At 41.0% G+C, this 21536-nt stretch overlaps 1 protein-coding gene across 1 annotated transcript in view; it reads left to right on the top strand.

Annotated features, from left to right (window-relative positions):
* Positions 1–18548, top strand: part of E2F7 (E2F transcription factor 7) — a 37629-nt gene extending 19081 nt beyond the window's left edge. The window contains exons 7-13 of the mRNA XM_081796220.1: positions 7–141; positions 9308–9493; positions 9978–10050; positions 12619–13120; positions 14477–14732; positions 16194–16615; positions 18151–18548. Coding sequence (XP_081652346.1) covers positions 7–141; positions 9308–9493; positions 9978–10050; positions 12619–13120; positions 14477–14732; positions 16194–16615; positions 18151–18321 — 1745 coding nt within the window. The 3' untranslated portion in view covers positions 18322–18548. The remainder of the gene's footprint in view (positions 1–6; positions 142–9307; positions 9494–9977; positions 10051–12618; positions 13121–14476; positions 14733–16193; positions 16616–18150) is intronic.
* Positions 18549–21536: the final 2988 nt, after the last annotated feature.

Here is a 21536-nt window from a genome sequence, read left to right as displayed (position 1 = left end):
TTCAAGCAAAGGTACGACGTCTCTATGACATAGCCAATGTTCTGACCAGCTTGGCTCTAATAAAGAAGGTGCATGTAACTGAGGAGCGAGGCCGGAAACCAGCCTTCAAATGGATCGGGCCTGTGGACTTCAGTTCCAGCGGTAAGGTGGCATGGTTTTGCTAGGGACCTATTTTATTTTCAATCCCCAGTTCCTTTTCCAAATCATGCATCTACTACTCAATGAGACTGATCTTCATTTCCCATAACCTGTGTCACATTCAAAATTAGACTAGAGGTATCACTCTTGGAACAAGGAACGTTAGTCTTTAAATGGTGTGTGGGGCCAGCTCCCGTATGGTAGGAAGGGAGATCCTGAGAGCTTATAATGTGGGAGTTTCTGTAACTATTAAATTATAACTCATTAGCATGTTTTATTTTATTCCAAAGTTCCTGGAAGTTTGGGATTAAGGATTAAAAATAACACTTCTTATGAACTCTGGTTGTTTCTGCATCAGCAAAATAAAGCATTATTTTTCTTCGAAATCCCAGATAGTGTTAAAATTATATCCATTACTATCACAAAACTAATACGTGGTGAGATGGCTTTTAAATATAGTATGGATGTCATGAACACCTTTTTGGTAATTTATTTAACAGGTTACAAGTGTTATAATTTTACTAAACTAGAGCAAAAAAGGGTATTATCTTCTAATTTGACAGGTAATATCTGAGCAATTGGGGACTGGATCCTACTAGACCAGCTACTTTACATATAGCTATGCTGCCTGGAAAAAAGAAGCCATTAAAGTTATTTTTAAATTACCCTTCCAATTTTGGTATTAGTGGCATAAATTCCTGCCACTTAACCCAGGCTTATAAAAGATACAGCTCTCTACCTCACTTACAACACATTATTCACTTAGGATCTAGATGAAACCATTTAAAATCAAGTATAACTAATTCAGGCCAGCCGGCACTTACTGCATGTGCATTGTGCACATGAAGTTACTGTACTAAATGCCACGAGAGATTGAAAGGCGCATGTGACGCCATCCCTGCCTGCATGAATTACACACCTTTGCCATTTTGCACACCTCTGCCTTTAGCTTCTAGCCTTTTCACTTGTGAAGCCCTCTTCTTTTCAACCCGAATATATTCTACTCGGCTTTCAAGATCTGGCTTGAATGTCAACTCCTCCGTGAAGTTTTCCCTGATCACCCGGAGCAAAGACTGTCACATCTGAGCTGTTGCGATGTAGTATTGTGCTACTGTACTCGGTGATGTTGATGCCATGCCATTGCCCCAGCTCTCTGCATTCATTGGAAGCCCGACGTGGTCGTTTTTGTTTTAATTTTTAACAACCATATTAAGATATAACTCACATAAGATGTAACTCACATAACTCATCCATTTAAATTGTACAGTTCGGTGGCTTTTAGTACAGGGTTGTGCAACCATCACCACAATTACTTGGAAAACACAGTCCATCCCCAAAAGAAACCCTGTCCACATTAGCACTTCCTTCCCACTTCTTCCCAACCTCTCCCTTCCAGCACCAGGAGAAAATTAATATATTTCCATCTCTATAGATTTGCCTATTCTGGAGATTCCCTATAAATGGAATCACACAATATCTGGTCTTTTGTGACCAACTTCATTCACTTAGCACAATGTTGTTAGGTCCTCCAGCCTCATAGCATGTATCAGTACTTCCTTGCCTTCTGTTGTGGAATACTATCCCATTGTATAGATGTGCCACATTTCATTTATTCTTTTATCGGTTGACAGAAATTTGGATTTTTTCCATTTTTTGGCAATTATGAATAATACCACTTTGAACATTCACAGAGAAGTTTTGATACGAACGTCTGTTTGCATTTCTCATGGGTATATCTAGGGGTGGACGTGATGGCTCATATGGTAGCACTATGCTTAACATTTTAAGAAATGGTCAAACTGTTTTCTAAAGAGGCAGATTCCCGATGAGTTAAAAGCAGACTCAGCCTGTATTCATCCATGATTACCCTATAGTACCCAGATTAGTGCCTTTACTTGCTTTAGTTGATTAATGAGCTTCTATCGAAGGTGTAATTAGCCTGCATTTGAAAATTAGAGAACGATTAAGCACTACACACGGTGGTCCTGGCTCTGGGGGAACTCAGAGAGGATATGGGTGACGTTCTGATGGATGGAACCGTTAGGTTTTGGAGGGAAGGAGAGCTGTTGAGTTCAGGGAGAAGATACCTAAGAACAGATCTGGTGCATGTTTAGAGATCAGCCACCCTGATTTAGGTGTAAGGCATGGGCTAGAGGATAACGAGACATAAAATGTGATTGGTTGGGACGTTTTGGAGGCCTTCGAAATAAACCAAGAAATCTGTCCTAGATGTAATAGGCAGAAGTGACAAGAGATCTTTAGATAGATTAAAAAAGAAGAGGGACTCAAGGGTAGTAGTGTCATTGCAGAAAATAGGGTAGTCAGGGAACTGAGGTGGTGTTGAGAAGTCTCACGAAGGGATTTGTGTACCCAGCTAGAAGGGCTCCGATCTGATGAGGGGACCAGGACTTGAGACCAGGTCAGGAACCTCATTGTGAACCCACTTTCTCTATCTGACAGAAACCTGATCTTCTTTCTGTATATCTAGTTTCATTACTGACATCACCATCGTCATCAACAACCCAGCAATCTGGAACTTCACATTACCTTTGATTTCTTGAATTCACTCTCCTTCACTCCTTGTGTAGCAATTCCTCATGGGTAAACTTAATAAATGTCTCTTTCCTCTTCTCCTTCCCACCATTGTGGCCTTTTCATCCTCTTCACAGCTTTTTTGAGTTATTATGACACAGGATAAATGGCACATGGTTAAAATTACAGTTTGGTAGGTTTTGCATTGTGTACACCTGTGAAAGAATGACCACAGTCAATATAATGAACCCATCACCCTCCAAAGTCTCCTGTGTCTTTGTAATTCCTCCCTCCTTACCCCCATCCCGTCCCCAGGGCAACCACTGATCTGCTTTCTTTCACTCTAGATTTTGTACATATTTTCTAAAATTTTTTATAAGCAAATTATATACAGTCGATGCTCATTATTCAGAGTGCATATTTGCAAATTTACATGCTCACTAAAATTTTTTGATAACTCCAAAATCAACACACTCGCAGAATTTTCTCATTCATTCACAGACATGCAAAGAGTGGCAAAAAATTTCGGTTGGTAACACCCTTGTTCCCAGCTGAGGTCGAACAAGGCAACACAGCCTTCTATGTTTCTCGTACTTGTTCCTACTTGGCTCTCATGCTATAAACAAGTGTCCTTTCCGTGGTCTTTTTAAGGCCATGTATTCACATTTTTTGTGCTTTGTGTTGGGGATTGTGCCGTTAAAATGGCTCACAAGTGTCCTACTGAAGTGCTAATGATTCTAAGTACAAGAAGGCTGTGAAGTGCCTTACAGTGGAAATACATATGTTAGAAAAGCTTCCTTCAGGCATGCGTTCTAGTGCTTTTGGCTAAGAGTTGAACACTAATGAATCAACAATGTATATTAAATAAGGTGTCTTTAAACAGACACACATATAAAACAGGGTTATGTGTTGATCAGTTGATGAAAATGTTGTAACCGGAGGCTGGCAGGAACCTAACCCTGTATTTCCTCTAAGAGCAGTAGTTCAGTATTTGCTAATTCAGTGTTCATGGTAACTTCACAGAACATAACTACCGTGAATAACAAGAATTGACTGTAATGTGTATACTCTTTTTCTCAAGCTTCTTTCACTCAGCATAATTACTTTCAGATTAATAGTATTGTATCATGTATCAATAGTTTATTCCTTTACATTGCTGAGTATCCCATTATATGGATATATCATTCTTTATTCATTTACTTGTTGGTGGACATGTGGATTATTTCCAGTGTTTGGCTAGAAATTTACTTATAAATTTATTTATTTACAAATAAAGCTACAGTGAATAGTCATGTACATCTGTTCATATGGTAGAATTCACCAGTGAAGCATGTGGGCAAGCAGTTTCCTACATGAGAGGTTTTTAATAACAGATTCAATTTTTTCAGCTATTGGGCTATTCAGTTTATCTCTAGTAGATCTATCCTTCTACTTTGTGTTCAGTTTTCTCTTTTTCTAGTTTCTTAAGGTAGAAGTGGAGGTGATTCTAGATCGTTCTTTTTTCTAGTAGGTATTTAATGCTGTCAATTTTTACTGTAAGTGCTGCTTTAGCTCTATCCCACAAATGTTGATATGTGTGTTTTCTCTTTCAATTCAAAATATTTTGCAATTTCCCTTTATGTTTTCCTTTTATTTGGATGTGTGCTCATTTCCAATTTTTCTGAGATTTTTCCAGATCTTTTTCTTATGGATTTCTAACTTCATTCCATGTGGGCAGAGAATATACTTTATGTAACTTGAATCCTTTCAAATTTATTGAGGTTTGTTTTATGGTACAGATATGGTCTACCCATATGCATTTAAAAAGAATGTATATTCTACTTTGTTGAGTGGAATGTTTTACAAATGACAACTAAATCAGGTTGGTTGATTGTGTTGTCATTCTTCTATATCCTTACTGACTTTATGTTTATTTCTTCTCTCAATTGCTGGTAGAGGAATGTTGAAATGTCTGATTATAGTTGCAGATTTGTCTATTTCATCTTTCAGCTCTATCAGGTTTTGCTATGTGTATTTGAAGCTGTCATTATGTACATAAACATTTAAGACCAATCCCTACGTCTTCTTGGTGAATTGACCCTTTTCTCATTATGAATGACCCTTCTTTATGCCTGATGATATTCTTTGTTCTGAAATCTACTTTATCTAATGGTAATATAATCATTTCAGCTTTCTTTCGATTAGTTAGCATAGTGTATATTGTTCATTCTTTTAACTATTGGTACCTATATTTAAAGTGAGTTTCTAGGGGTGCCTGGGTGGCTCAGTCGGTTAAGCGGCTGACTTCGGCTCAGGTCATGATTTCGCGGTCCGTGGGTTCGAGCCCCGCGTCAGGCTCTGTGCTGACAGCTCAGAGCCTGGAGCCTGTTTCAGATTCTGTGTCTCCCTCTCTCTGACCCTCCCCCGTTCATGCTCTGTCTCTCTCTGTCTCCAAAATAAATAAAAACGTTAAAAAAAAAATAAAGTGAGTTTCTAGTAGGTAGTATATGGTTGAGAGTTTTTTCATCTCATCTGACAATTTCTGCTTTTTAATTGAGTTGTTTAGACCATTTGCATTTAAGGTGATTATTGATATTTGACTTTAGTCTGTCTTGCTATTTGTTTTCAATTTGTCCCATCTGCTCATTGTTTCCCTTTTTACTTTTTTTTTTACTTCTTTTGGATTTATTATTTTTTATGCTTCCATAAAAAAATTTTTTTTACTGGCTTTATTGGCTTATTAGCGGTAACTCTTTGTTGTGTTATTTTAATGGCTGCCTTAGGATTTATAGTATGCACTTTTAACTTATCACAGGCTACCTTCAAATGATGTACTACTTATATAAGGATCTTATAATAGCGTACTTACACTTCTCCCTGCCTGGCCTTTGTACTATTATTACCAAAAATTTTACTGCTCTGTGTGTTATAAACTCCACAATGCATTGTTATTATTTTTGGTTTAAACAGTCTATTGTCTTTTAAAATACTTTAATAAGGGGAAAACTTTATATCTATCCATGTAATCACCACTTCTGGTGCTTGTCATCCCTTTTTTGTAGGTGCAGGTTTCCATCTGGTATCATTTTTCTTGGCTTGATGGACTTTCTTTAACATTTCTTGTAGTGCAGGTTTGCCACTAATGAATTCTTCCAGCTCTCCTATGTCTAAAGATGTTTTTATTTTCCCCATTTTCCAGCTTTATTGAGATATACTCAATGTACATCACTGTATAAGTTTAAGGTGTAGAGCATAATGATTTGACTTACATATATTGTGAATTCATCACTGCAGTAAGTTTGGTTAGCATACATCATATTAATACAATAAAAAGAGAAAAAAAAAGGGAAACAAATTTTTTTCCTTGTGATGAGAACTCTTAGGAGTTCTGTTAACAACCGTTAACTCTGTTAACAACTATTGTATATAACATACAGCAGTGTTAGCTATAGCCATCATGGCAGACATTACATCCTGAGTACTTATCATGTAACAGGAAATCTGTATGTTTTTTACCACCTTGCTCCATTGTTTTTAAAAGATATTTTTGCTGGGACTCCTGGGTGGCTCAGTCAATTGAGTGTCTGACTCTTTGATTTCGACTCAGATCATGATCCCAGGGTCATGGGATTGATCCCTGCATTGGGCTCTGGGCAGTGTGGAACCTGCTTAAGATTTACGCTCTCCCTCTCTCTGCCCCTCTCCCCCATGTGCTCTCTCTCTCTCTCTCAAAATAAAATAAATTTTTAAAAAGGTATTTTCGATGGGTAAAGGTTTCAGGATTGAAGGTTTTTCCTCTCAGTACTTTAAAGAAGTTGCTCTACTGTCTTCTAGGTTGGATTGTTTCTTGTTAGAAATCTATCATCATCTTGTTCTTCCAGATATAATGTGTCCTTTGTCTCTGGTTGCTTTTAAGATTTTCTTTCTGCCTTGTTTTAAATGATTTGATTATGTGTGCTTTGGTATTTCTTCATGTCTCTTGTACTTGGGTTTGTTGGGCTTCTTAGATCTATGGTTTGAAGGTGTTTATCAACTTTGACAAATTTTCAGCCATTATTTTTTTGGATTTTTTTTTCTGTCCCCTCTTCTGTTCTTTGGGGACTCCACTTATGCCTAAATTTGGCTGCTTGAAGTTGCCCCACAGTTCACTGATGTTTTGTTTCTTTCATTCTCTTTTCTGGGTTTCATTTGGGAGAGTTTCTATTGGTATATCTTCAAATTCACTATTTTTTTTCTGCAGCATTACAGTTTTTATCACTGGAAGTTTGACTTGAGCCTTTAGATTTTCGATGTCTCTACTCAACATGTTCAGTCTTTCCTCTAGTTCCCTGAGTTCTTGGAATTATAATACCTGTTTTCATGTGCCCGTCTACTAATTCTATCATGTGTCACTTTTGAATCCATTTCCATTGATTTGTCTCTTCACTGCAGGTTATATTTCGCTCAACTTTGTGTACCTGGTAATTTTTAATCATATGCCAGACACTACGATGTGGGGTGCTAGATATTTCAGTTTTTCTAAAAATGTTCTTCAGCTTTGTTCTGGGATGCAGTGAAGTTACTTGGGAACAGTGAACCTTTCAGGCCTTGTTTTTAAGCTTTGGTAGGCAGGACCATCAGCAGTTAGTCTTTAGTGCATTATCCCCACTACTGAGGCAATAATACCCTTTTCAGCATTCTAAGCAGTGACCCATGAATTATAAGATTTTTCCATGCTAGCTATTGGCAACAGGCACTATTTTCAGCCCTGGGTGAGCTGCAAGACACTATTCCTTCTTCTCCTTTTGAGTGGTTCTTTCCGTAACATTGGATAGGTTTCTCACATGCGTGGGTATTCCACGGAATACTTAAGAGTGGGAGTACCTTCTGCAGATCTCCACCATTCTTTTTGTGTGGTTCTCCTTTCTGGTATTTTGCCCTGCAAATTCTAATCATCCTGGCTTTCCTTGACTCCCAGCTCCAACCTCAATGTGGAGAGACTTCCAATTTCTGTCCAGGTTCCCTTCCCTATACTCCAACTTGGAAACATTCTCCAGACAGTAAGTGGGGGGGCAATCCTCAATCTCACTCCATTGATTCCTGTCTCTAAGGACCCTGCTGTCCAGTGTCTTGAGAGCCATTGTTTTGATATACTTTGTCTGATATTTTGTTTCAGGAAGGAGGGTAAATTTGTTCCCTGTTACTGTCTGGACCCATTTTCTTTTTGATTTTGTAATTTTTAACTTTCTAAAGACCATTTTGGGGGTTTTTGTAAAGGTGATTTTGTTTTTCAGTTTTTATGTGTTTTAGAAAATGTAAGTCTAGCAGGGCCCTTCAGTTTATTAATCTTTTCATTAAAATGGGCATGCTTTGGGGTGCCTGGGTGGCTCAGTCAGTTAAGTGTCTGACTTGATTTCAGCTCAGGTCATGATCTCACGCTTCATGAGTTCCAGCCCCACATCGGGCTCCGTAATGACAGTGTGGAGCCTGCTTGGGATTCTCTGTCTCCCTCTCTCTCTGCTTGCTACCCCCACTGGCACCTACTCTCTCAAAATAAATAAATATTTCTTAAAATTATGCATGTTTCTGGGGCGCCTGGGTGGCGCAGTCGGTTGGGCGTCCGACTTCAGCCAGGTCACGATCTCGCAGTCTGTGAGTTCGAGCCCCGCGTCAGGCTCTGGGCTGATGGCTCGGAGCCTGGAGCCTGTTTCCGATTCTGTGTCTCCTTCTCTCTCTGCCCCTCCCCCATTCATGCTCTGTCTCTCTCTGTCCCAAAAATAAATAAAAAACGTTGAAAAAAAAAAAAATTTAAAAAAAAATAAAATTATGCATGTTTTTTGGTCTCTGCACTGACAGCACAGAGCCTGCTTGGGATTCTCTGTCTGCCCCTCCCCTACTCATTCCCTCTGTCTCTCTTTCAAAATAAATGAATAAACAAACAAATGTGCATGCTTTGAACCTAGAAAGAAAAATCACACAGATGAACAGGGTAGGAATGACTAAACAACAGGGACTATTTCTATGTAGAAACATAGGCCTGGCTCTATACAGGAAATTTTGTCCTGATTTTACACAGCCTCTTTAAGCAAAAAAATAGGCCTCCAAGGCCCTTCTATTCTCACTGTTCTGCAGCACTTCAACCATGACGTTTTTGCTGACCTTATTCCCTTGGTCACTTAGTAACTGAGCCTCCTACCGCCTAAGAAAGACATAATAGAGCATAATAGAAAATAGAGATTCGTATACTCATTGCCCTAGAGCTGTGGCAGAAGCGGCTGATCCCAATTAATGTTAAAATCTCTAAATATGTGTGTTGGGCTGAGCATGGTTGGGTTTTCCTTTGATATCTCTGCCCAAAGAAAGCATCTGAAATGTCAGGTCCATTCTAATTTGGGTTGGAGAACATTTTGCTCTACTTTTGTTGCAGTTGGGATAATTTTAGAATATATATGAATTCGGTCTCACTTTATAGTCTTTTACTAACTCTTAAAAAAATTAGTACATCTAAAGAAATTGGGGTTTGAGACAAGGCTCATAAAATTCCTTTGATTGTCTTAGTTTTTAATTTATAGGATAGCTCCATTACAATTACAGGCTCCCAAAGCTATATTCTAAAAAGGCTAAAATTATCCTGAATTATAGCTATATAACAACACTACCAATTCTCTCATTTATTTAGATGAAGAACTAGTGGATGTTTCTGCATCTGTCTTACCAGAATTGAAAAGAGAAACATATGGCCAGATTCAAGTCTGTGCAAAACAGAGGCTGGCTCGACATGGTTCTTTTAACACAGTTCAGGCTTCTGAGAGGATCCAGAGGAAAGTGAACTCAGAGCCCAGCAGTCCTTATAGAGAAGAACAAGGTATATGCCTTTTCTTATTCCGTGGACTCTGTCAGCTGTCATGTAACAGTCACCCTACCCAGGCATTTTAAAATGAGCTGACTCTAGGCCATGCCCTTTTTTTCACTTACCTGAAGTAAAAGGATGGTTGAGGGCAAAAGAGTTGCTGACTTCACAGGGAATGAACATGGCTCCGTGCCTGAAATTCATCCTAGTCAGCCATGAAGATCCACTGGTTTGCCAACTGGGTCTGTTTGATGCATCTCAGACATTCATCAGGTTTACAAAGCAACACTTGTTTTCTTTGTTTTGTTTCTAATTATTGATGAGACCTGAACTCCCCACTAATAGCTAGCTTCTGGAAATTTCTCTCTTTGAATCAAAACCAGAACGGATTTGAGATAATCTTATAATCCCCGAGCTGTGAATAATGAATCCTACTATATATAATTGGTGTGTGTAAGTCTCTTGCCATATTTTGTTAGAGTTTTATTTTCCTTTTTAGGATCAGGTGGCTACTCCTTAGAAATTGGAAGTCTGGCAGCTGTTTACCGACAGAAAATAGAAGACAGTTCACAGTAAGTAGTTTTTAAAAACTCTTGAGTGTATTCTTTTCTATTTTCTGGTGTTAACTTTGAACACATTGAAATGCAACCCATCAAAAGATAAATTTAGCAGTCTTCCTCAGAAGTCAGCCATTTGTTTATTAAGAATTTTCTGGGGTGCCTGGGTGGCTCAGTTGGTTGTGCGTCAGACTTTGGCTCAGGTCATGATCCCACAGTTTGTGAGTTCAAGCCCCATAGCATGTTCTCTGCTGTCAGCACAGAGCCCACTTTCAGATCCTGTGTCCCCTCTCACTCTGCCTCTCCTCTACTCACACACACACACACACACACACACACACACACTCTCTCTCTCTCTCTCTGTCTCTCTCTCTTTCTCTCTCTGAAAAATAAATAAATACTTAAAAAAAAAAAAAAGAATTTTCTGTTTCCCCTTTGTGCCTAACCCTGTTCTGGATATAGCATCAAGGACACAAAAGTAGGAAGAATGGATCCCCTATGCTAACGAAAGCTTATGGGAAAAAAATAAAAACAAATACAGTGAGAAAAGACAATCCACTACTAACATGGCACTGAGGACTGAAGATTGGAGCTCCAGGAGTCATTTTTGTCATTACCATAGATAACTTTGTTTATGAACCACCAGATCTTGTCCCAAAAGTTTTATATATATTAACTCATCTAATCATAACAAACGTTTGAGGTGGGTACTGTTTTTTCTTGATTTTACAGAAAGGAAATGGAAACCCAAAGAGGTTAAATAACTTGCCCAAAGTCACAGTGCTGATAAGTGACAGAGCCAGGATTCAAACCCAGGCTCTTTGATTCAAATTTTGGGTCTGATTTTGAAGAAAATCACGTATTATCAGAAGAAGCAGAGGAAGTGCTGATGAGGGAAGGAGAGTGGTTTTTAAGGACAAATTTGGGAAGAAACAGATTATGATGTGGGGCCAGGGAGTACCGGGACATTAAGCCGATTAGTTTAGCTGTAATGATTTGTCCAAGTAGGATAGTAAAGGGAAACATCATCCATAAAAATAACTTGGGGTGTTGGAGGCGAATAGGTCAGGCTGGCAAAGAGCTTTGAAAGCCAGGTGGAAGAGTTTGGGTTTATGAGACAGACGATAATGAACTATGTAGACTCCGTGGAGAACAGCACTCTGTCCGCTTTTATTAAGCAGGTGGGATTCAGCGCCTGCAGCCTTTCTGCTCTGTCATGGTGCAGATCTGAGCTGTGTCAGCTGCAGACGGAAGAGTAGAAGTCAGTGTAAGACGGTGAGTGAGCAAGACTCACCGAAGTAGAGAGACATCACAAAGGACACCTGGATCTCAGACAGTGGTGCTGTTGTTGGTGGAGGTAGACAGGTTGAGGATGGACGACCAGAGGGAGGACGGTGGGTGATAGACTCAGCATGGCCATGTTGAGCTTCTCACAGCCGAGTAGTACTGATCACTCTCTCAGGCTGTGGTCGGACAGATACGCTCACCTCTGCAGCCCGGTGCCCTCCATTTTAACTTCAGCACACGGACAACAAGACTGGGCAAAATAGGTCCTACTGATTAGTTCTTAGAGGAGTCTTAAAAGGATTTTCTTCATCTGTTTCCAAAAATACACTAGAAATATAAATGTTTTTTAATATTTAGACATTTTTTCCATAGAAAACACCCATTGTTTATAATCTCATATGTTAAATGGGGGTTAATTTTTCATGTGTTCTGCCTAAAAATTGTGATACTGAACAGAATGGGACAAGAATGGCAGAAAATAATTTAGTAGGTAACTTTATTTCCTCACTGTCCACTTCATTTATGTCACAGTGGATTTGAAACAAACCAGATGCATCCTTTAAATGAAACTCTGATCCGGGGGCACCTAGGTGGCTAAAGTCAGGCGTCTGACTCTTGATATCAGCTCAGGTCACCATCTCGCAGTTTGTGACATCAAGCCCTGCATTGGGCTCTGTTCTGTCAGTACAGAGCCTGCTTGGGATTCTCTCTGCCCCTCTCCTTCTCTCTCTCTCTCTCTCTCTCTCTCTCTCTCTCTCTCTCCCCCTCTCAAAATAAACTTTAAAAAAATAAGTGAAAATAAATAAAAAATAATAAAAAATGAATAAACTCTGGTCCAGTCTTTGCTATCTACCCAGAATGTCATACAGTGCCTAGTGTGAGGCCCAGCTTCATCACATTAGAGCCGGGTGACCCTCAGTAGGCTGATGAGCCTCTGAGCTTCAGTCTCGTAAACTGGTGGCAGAGAGCTATCATTATCATAATTATGTAAAACAATTATAATATTATGCTAACTGATAACTATTAGATGTAGGAGAGGCAGGGGAGGAGCCAGTCTGAGCTCTAACCTGAGATCCCTCAAGGGCGGCCCTCCCAATCCCTAACCATCTATCCACGTTACATGGGCCCCTGCCTCTGGGATTAGCTAATAGGTGCTCAGGGGGCACACTTCAGTAGCAGCGTGAGCAGCATTATCTCATTTCTGCTTTGGTACATCTCTCTGGAGGAAGGCAAAGAATCAGGAGCTGGTGGAACACGATAACTTGTTGAGACCCATTATGTTTCTTTTCATTTCAGGGGAAAGGCCTTTGCCGGTAAGAGAGTGATGCCTCCGTCAAGCAGCCTGGACCCTGTTGCTCCTTCCCCTACCCTGTCAGCTGACTCAGAATATCGTGTTAATCCTTTAGCGCACCAAGTATTTTCTGTGACCCAAACGGACCTGCAGTCCTTCTCCATGCAGAATGGTCTGAATGCACAAGCAGGTGTCTCACCATCTTCTGCCGCCTCAGATGGGGAAACGCCAAAGCCAGCCCTGCTGACCGGTCAGCCCTTGGTGTACGTGCCCTCCACCTCACTGTTCATGCTGTATGGGAACGTACAGGAGGGACCGTCCCCAGGGTCAGGCTCAGGGTCGGAGAGGGACGGTGGAAGCTTGGAGGTCACGGCATCAGAGCAGTCACCCACACCTTCAGTTCAGAAGCGCCTGGGTGAGGAGAGGAAGCCTCAAGAGGAGGAACCAGCCACTAAAAGACAGAGCAGGGACTATGATGACAGCCCTCTAGCCCTTGTCATGCCCAAGGTAAGGGAGTTTGGGGAGGGAGGGACATGTTTAGTGACATCCCGTTAACCCAGAATTCCTTCCCAGTAAAGACACACAGATACTAATAAGCTACTGAGTCTGGAATGGAAGGTATTTTGTGTATCACTTGTATAACTAAGCCTGGGACTGGCTCTCCCATAGTCTTGCCATAAAGTAGTACCATAAGAAAAGCGATTTTGGGGGCGCCTGGGTGGCTCAGTCAGTTAAGCATCCAACTCTTGACTTTGGCTCAGGTCATGATCTCAGGGTTCGTGGGATCAAGCCCCACGTCAGGCTCTGTGCTGAACATGGATCCTGCTTAAATTCTCTCCCTCTCTCTCTGCCTCGCTCCTCCCCCCAGCGCATGCATGCACGCACACAGACTCACTCAAAAAATTTAAAAAAACAAAAGTGATTTCTATAAAGCTCCTGCTTTGCATAAAATGCTAAATGATATATGAAAAATAGAAAAGAAAGACCCATAATCCCACCACATAGAGGCAATCACCGTTAACATGTTTGTAGATCTCCTCCCTTTTTCTATACTTTCTGGGTTTGTTTTTGGGTTTTTTTTTTTGTTTGTTTTTTTCAAACAAGTTGAGATCACTGAAATAGCCACCGTAATCCAGGAGGCACCAGAGTCTCAGAGTCAGGAATACGGGTGCTATTTGGCTTTTAGTGTCTGTGTCTGTTCTCATCCCTGTTCATCCCCAGCTACAAAGTGAAGGGAGCAAAAATGTGAGCTGTTGGTATCTCCCACAAAGTAGCCCTCGAAGGTTAATGAGATATGACCAGTAAAACACTGTGAGAGCAGAAGCACGGTCATGACAGCAGTCCGTGGTGGGTCAGCCAGACTCATAGAGATCAGTACCTTAGTTACAACCCCTTCTCTTTTATTCCTCCCTCTCGCCAGAGTGAATTGTTCTAATTGTGTATATAGCCTGGGGTTGCATAACAGCAGGGAAGACTGACCGGGGTATGTCTTAGGTAACAAGACCGGGTTTGGGCCCATCCTGCTGTTCATACTGGGCCACTAAAAGATGCATCCACACTCTGGATGCGTTAGCAGCTCAGAAATTTATTTCATAGTGTAAATACCGTGGCCAGTTTTTCATTATTAAAACTCCATCATTTCTGTGCTTCAGAATCCTAAACCTCCAGGAGCACATGACATGTCCTTGATTTTCAGACCATTCCTAGAAGTGTGACCGAAACAACTCACATACACGATGCAGTGTGGCACATGGCGATCTCTGACCTTTCTGCTTATGTCTTAGCTATTTTGAGAAGGCTGTTCTTGAGATGTACTACTGGGATTTTTACGTGCCTTTCTGGTTCCTGCTTGGTTGTGCTTAGAAACCCTCAGATTCCACAGACATCGCTTCTCCCAAGACCCTGGGTCCCGGGGGATCTGCGCCCCTCGAAGACATTCACATGGAGAGTCAACTCTCTGCTGCAGAACAGGCTTCGGGAAAGGCTTCAGCAAACTGCTGCGTTTCTTCCGAGTGGGGAAATTCTTCAAGAGATGCAGAGGTTGAAAAGTCTTCAAAAGAAAATGAAAGCACCAAAGAGCCCTCTTTGCTGCAGTATCTTTATGTACAGTCGCCAGCCGGTAAGGAATGTCACCCTGTCTTAGGGCCCCTTGGGGTAGTCAGATCATGAATTAGATTTTTAAATTTTCGTCCATGTCACCTGACCGAAGTAGCCCATTAGTGATGCTGTGTACAGCCTCTGAGCCATTTTACTCTAAACTCCTTGTTTCCTCCCTCTGTGAACCGAAGGCGAAGGCTGTCTTCGTTTTCACCAACTGGAAGGATACTAAGAAAATAATTAGGGCAAGTGAGTTTTTTTGTTAATGCGTTGAACTTCATTTGCTAAAAAAGCACAATTCAAAAGATCATTCTGTTTTTATAATTCGGCTGAATCTGGCATTGGTTCAGTTTACTGAACAACATGAACCTCATGGCCACTATGTGCAGCTAGCCTGCCGATGTCTCGCATATCTGGAGGTACTGAGCATTCACTGTGGTCGAGGGCCAGGTCTGGAGACAGAGGGCTGGACATCAAAGCCATTTACAGTCTTCATGAAGTATTCAGCCATCCTCACCGGTAAAGCAGCACTAACCATGACTGCTATGCCATGGGGGTGCTCTCAAAGTTGAACTAAATTTTATAAGATAATACATCTGAAGCACTTCGATAATAGGACCTGACAGAAAGACTCAAGTGCTGTTAGTATTTCAAAACAAAGCTGAAATATAATAGATACCTAATTTTTAAGGTATGCACCATGTACGTAAAGCTGCTCTCAATGCAAAGAGACTTCAACTGATTTTCCTCAGCTTTCCATTCACTTCACAGGTTAGGCAGGTGTTTTTTTATTGTTCTCTTACCTAGAAAATGTTCTTTATTCCACTGGCAAATATTTTTTGAGGGTCTGACGTAAGCGTGATACTCAGTGGTGCAGATACATTGATGAACAAGAAACAGACTTGGTTCCTGCCGAATGAAAATGACAGCCCAGCACAGGGATTATTAGCTTTTTCTAGGCCAAGGACCCACTGACACTTTGGTAAAGCCTGTGGATTCCTCCTCACAATGTTTACAAATGCTTAAAATTATTAAATACATACGATTATAAGGGGAAGCCAATTGTACCAAACGAAAAATAATTTTTACTAGTGACAAGGTCAAGGTGCTATTAATACTGTCAGATTTGTTGCCTAGGATCCAAGTTGAGGAAAATATAAATTTGCTAGAAGTTTGTAAGAATAAAGATAACAATTTTTCCATCCAAGTTCATTTTCCTCCTCGACGTGGAACTCACATTAACTGACCCTCTCAGTAGCCATGGGCATCTACCACATTGTCACACAGATGGTTGTGGGATCTCATTCGTGGCCATTGCTGAGGAGACGCAGTGCAGGGTGGGGAGAACACGGGAAGGGGGTTGGCTGGTCAGGCAGAATCCATTCATCGTGGGTTCTTTCTCATTTGGAAGCGCCGTGCGGGATGTGAGCTGGAATGGTATCTTCCTGTTGTGTTGACTTACCTTGTTCTGCTTCTGTTTCAGGATTAAATGGTTTCAACGTGCTCTTATCTGGCAGTCAGACCCCCCATCCTGTGGGGCCACCTTCAGGTCAGCTGCCATCACTCAGCATTCCTTGCATGGTCTTACCATCCCCGACGCTGGGCACTTTTCCTGTTCTCTATTCTCCCACGATGCCCAGGCCAGTTTCCTCTGCCCCTGGTGCTATCCCAAATGTGGGACCTGTGAATTTTGGCTTGCCTGGCCTTGGATCAACGGCTCATCTTCTCATCGGTCCTGCAAACATGGTTAATCCAAAATCATCGACACTCTCCTCCGCAGACCCTCAGCTTCAGTGTCCAGGCTCACTCAACCTGAGCCCTGTGATGTCAAGATCACACAACACCATCCAGCCTGAATCCCCCATGTATGGGGGGCATCCAGTTTCTGTAGTAAAATTACAGCAGGTGAGTCCTAAAGTGAGCCCAGGAAGGTCATCACTCTGTGATGGGGTCTGCCTGCCTTTAATTAGCTTTAAGTCACATGACTGTAGGACGGAGGCTCTAGGTCAGGGTCTTCCTAGCTTCCACTGTAGACCCAGAGTTATCTGCTTATTTTATAAGGCATGGAGATATTAAGGCAGGAAATGCTGTGCCTTAAAGACAGAAATATTTTTTAGTTGTCAATCTGTTCCTTAAAATTAGAGGGACTTATTTGAGTGATGGTTCAGGGGGGATTTGTGAGGAATGCTGAATAGTCAGATGATTTCTCCAGGCTTTCATTTCAGTAGATCAATAAAGGAGACCGCCCTGAATTTTCGTTGTACAGCTATAGAAATAATCGAGAGAAACAGAAGTCTAGATACTAACACAAAGATTCTTAGCATCTGTCATTTCTTAAAATGCAGTGTTTAGGAGACAGGAGATACATATAATGTATACAAATGTACACATAAGACTATTATAATCGATATAAATTCATCAATACCCTATTTCCCCCTAAACTCCCATTTGTAGCAGTCAGTAAGCATGTGTTGATTTCCTCTTATGCCTTAGGCATTGTTCAGAGTGGTTACTTTTCTCTCACAGAGGAAGAGTTATGCTGTGGCCAAAAATATTTTAGACAAGTCTGTCAGAGGCTGACAAGTTTGCTAGACATTGAAATAAACAGTTTCTAAAGGTGATTATAATGTAATAACATGCTTTCTGATCACCAGTTATGTGCCAGGCACTGATCCAGGCAGTAAAGATATGCCAGTAAACAGGATAAAGGCCCCTGTCCTTTGAGGGAACATTAAGGAGATCAACGTTTAACACAAGAGGATACATATTAGCAAGTAAATAAAAAGCGGCGAGACAGATGCAGATACTTGCTATTTGCCCAGTGTGGTCTAAAAGGTGCTTGATAAATATGATCTTGTTTAATTTGTGCAGCTCGGGGCGCCTGGGTGGCTCAGTCGGTTAAGCATCCGACTTCAGCTCAGGTCATGATCTCGCGGTCTGTGAGTTCGAGCCCCGCGCCGGGCTCTGGGCTGATGGCTCAGAGCCTGGAGCCTGTTTCAGATTCTGTGTCTCCCTCTCTCTGCCCCTCCCCCGTTCATGCTCTGTCTCTCTCTGTCTCAAAAATAAATAAATGTTAAAAAAAAAAAAAAATATTTAATTCGTGCAGCTCTGTGAAGTCGTCACTTTTGTCATCCCCATTGTATGGATGAAAACATTAAGGGACACATGGGTTAAGTAATTTGCCCAAGGTCACACAGCTGGTTGTGCCAGTGGCACCCTTCTAACCTGTTTGCTAGGCTGCCTTTCTGCACATGAAATACCAAAGTTAATTTCAGTTGTGGTAAGTGCTGGGAAGGTCAACCCAGATGAGTGTGACAGAAAAGTGCAAAGGAGAGAACGCTTACACGAAGATCACAATGACGCAGGCCAAGACAGGGCTTACTTAGTTCAGAGATCGAGGACAATATGGACCTCACCGCTGTTTTTATTTGCTCTTTCAGTCACCGGTTCCAGTGACCCCCAAGAGCATCCGACACACACATCGTGAGACATTTTTCAAGACGCCTGGCAGCCTAGGAGACCCGGTCCTTAGGAGAAGAGAGAGGAATCCGTCACGAAACACCAGCTCAGCACAGAGGAGACTCGAAATCCCCAGCAGCGGGGCTGACTAACCCCACGCCTCACCAGGCAGGGGCGGGATCAAACCACCTGAACTTCCCTGTCGCAGGTGATGCCCTGACGTTGGATGCAAAACGGAACGCAAGCCATCCGGTCTTCGGCACAGGTCCTTCCTCTGTCTTTCACCCACTGGTTCTGGTTACCTGCCCGTCATCACGGATCCTCTGTTTTCCGGAAAGTAATTGTTACTAATTGTGCATTCAATACCAGTTAGAGTCCAGACTCTGCGCGTGGTGTCACAGTGAAAGCACCGACTGACTTCTGTGGTTTTGATTCAAGAATCCTCTTATTGCTGGAAGTAGATCTGAACAGGCTACTGGAGCCTTGTGGTTTTTCTGCTGGGGGAAGGGGGAGCTGTCTAGCACTTAACCAGGGTGAGCGTTCTGGGCATGTATTTCCCCTCACCCTGACTATAGATCTGTGGTGAGAGAAACTTCCTTTCTGCAGTTTCAAAAAGCTACTGCTTCCTTAGGCTTCATCAGGAAGCCAACTCCAGTTGTGAATCCTATGGTATTATTTATTTTGTTCCTGAAATGGGATTTAGTGCAAAAAGTTTACAACTACAGCAAAACACATGTTTTTTCAGGGTATGACGACTTGAATGTTTATACTTTTTTCCTATGATTTGCCCTGCACTTACTTCACAACCTGCTAATAATGTGGATAAATGTATATGCATGACAGAATGTCAAGACCAAAATAACTGTGAATGGCACGCCTTGCTATACTGAACTGTGCTAACCCTGTCTGGGCGCGAGAACCAAGAGGGACGCCAGCAGCCTGAGAGCTGACCCGTGTGAACCGTGAGGTGTTTACTGTTCATTTGTAAAAATCCTACCATGTGCAGTTCCCTTCACTCTGTGCCCCGTGGGTGTTTTATTTAAATGTTAACCGTAGAGTATCAGGTTTGGAGGCCTTCAAAGAATCGCTGTTTATTGAATAAATCAGGATGGTAGCAAGTGATTATATGGAAAATTGGAACCTGGATGGGACCTGGTGGTAGAATTCTAAAGAGCTAATGATGTGGAACTTGATATAGGAAGATAGGTGATCGTTTTATTTTTTCTTTTGCTTTTTTTCTTTATTATTGGAAGAGTAAGAGGGAAAATGGACACATTACGTTGAGCATCCAAGAGTATGCAAACCAGTTATTTTTCAGAGTTTTGCTGAAAAATACAAGTGGTGAGTGCAGGGATTTCATTGTGCTAACATGAATACTTTTCTGGAAACAATTATGCAATACTCGTTTGTTAAACCATATTGCTTTAGGATTTCATCAAGTAGCCAAACTAGCTCTTTTATTCCTAGATTTTTTGATATGTACCTCATTCTTGTCTCTTCCAGTAAGTGGCTTCCTCCCTCCCTTCCTTCCTTTTTCCCTTTCTTTTTTAAGCTTCTGTCTTAGATTTAGAATCTTGGTGTAGGGTTCTATTTTATTATTTTTGGACCCAATAAAATGTTCTATGAAATAAAAATATTAATTTAAGAGACTCTGGGAGTCTGAGCAAAGTAGCTTTATATTAACTACAGGATAATATTAGCCTTATTACCCCATGAGATTTTTGAAAACTTGAGGTAGATAGCCAGATTAAATAAATTTGTTATTATATAAAATTTTTATCAACACTAAACTTATAAAGTTTACAACATGGCATTTTTTTCTTTTTTACAATCTTTCCTAGCATTAAATGGATAAAATTATGGTTCTAATCATCCACAATCTCCTGGTAATGATTACCCTGAGCTAATATGAGCTAATATTTGTTTTATACTTTTATTGAAACAAATAAAAATATGCCCTTTTCAGGACACACAGCATCTATATCTGCACAGGGTACATGCATTTTTAAATATACCATACTTAAGAACGTCCACAAAAATATTTTCACTTGAGAGGTCTACATTTGGAAGACATCCCAATCTGATTTTCCCCTCACTGTTTTTGGATGTTCGCCACTTATTAAACTTCTTTGCTATCCCTTTTTTTTAATTATTATTCTGTTCACACGATGACCATAAAAACCTCAGAGAGTTCACGGTTCTTGAGGGGTGTTAAGGAGCAACCAACCCCCTAAATGAGACTATTAAGACTCTGTGACCATATTCAGCAATAGAAAACTAAGAACTAATCCCTTTTGTATCCGGGACACACTTTTTCATGTGGCTTCGTGATACATAAAAAAATAAAATGATGCGGTGGTTGTGTCTGTCAGGAGAACGTATGTTCCTTACAGAGCAACTGATGAAAATGGACTGCTAAGCTAGACTTGGATATTTGGAGAAGCGGAAAAGCAATGGCAATCTTGAGTCTATCGTTGTATTACTTAGTAAAAGAAATAATTGTTGGGGACCCTGCTAAGGACACGCAGCTGTGAGTAGGCACTGAGGGAAGGTGTGTGTGCCCTACACTGTCCAGGGTTTGTGAAACCCTTTCATTCTGGTACAAGAGTTGGGAGAACTTTTATACTTGAATCTACCTACCAAGTTTACATTGCTCAATTCTTTTTGGTAAGGTGCTATTTCTGTATTTAAGTAACTTTTTTTTTTTTTCAACGTAAAGCTGCTTTCAGCTAATCTTATTGCACTGCTAGTTTTGTGTAGGTATTAATTTTATTGCTGCTTACTGCTTTTGTTTTCATCCTATTTAGCTCTGCTCTTTTTTCTAACGGCTATATTATCTATAGCTGTCTGCTTGGAACTTTCCTACATGTAAACTGATTTGTTTTTCTTTTAGAAAAATATTAAACTTGATAAAATAGCAATAAAAATCAATTCATTTAATGAGATGTTGGTTGTATTTGCTCGTGGGCTGTGTGTACCAATTTCAGTAAAACTGTTCATTGTCGCAGCTCAGCTAACCAAGCCCTCATAAAACCCAAATCGGATCTTTTTTTTTTTTTAATTTTTTTTTTAACGTTTATTTATTTTTGAGACAGAGAGAGACAGAGCATGAATGGGGAAGGGGCAGAGAGAGAGGGAGACACAGAATCAGAAGCAGGCTCCAGGCTCCGAGCCATCAGCCCGGAGCCCGACGCGGGGCTCGAACTCACAGACCGTGAGATCGTGACCTGAGTCGAAGTCGGATGCTTAACCGACTGGGCCACCCAGGCGCCCCTAAATCGGATCTTTTGATTGAGACTTCCCGGTAGTTCCCAAACACCAAATCTTAATATGTCAGAATTACACAGGAGCTTGAGAGGATAGGACT

The sequence above is a fragment of the Panthera onca genome, chromosome B4, assembly GCF_046562875.1.
Source record: "Panthera onca isolate mPanOnc1 chromosome B4, mPanOnc1 haplotype 2, whole genome shotgun sequence".
Lineage (NCBI taxonomy): Eukaryota > Metazoa > Chordata > Mammalia > Carnivora > Felidae > Panthera > Panthera onca.
This window is presented reverse-complemented; position numbering and strand designations above follow the sequence as displayed.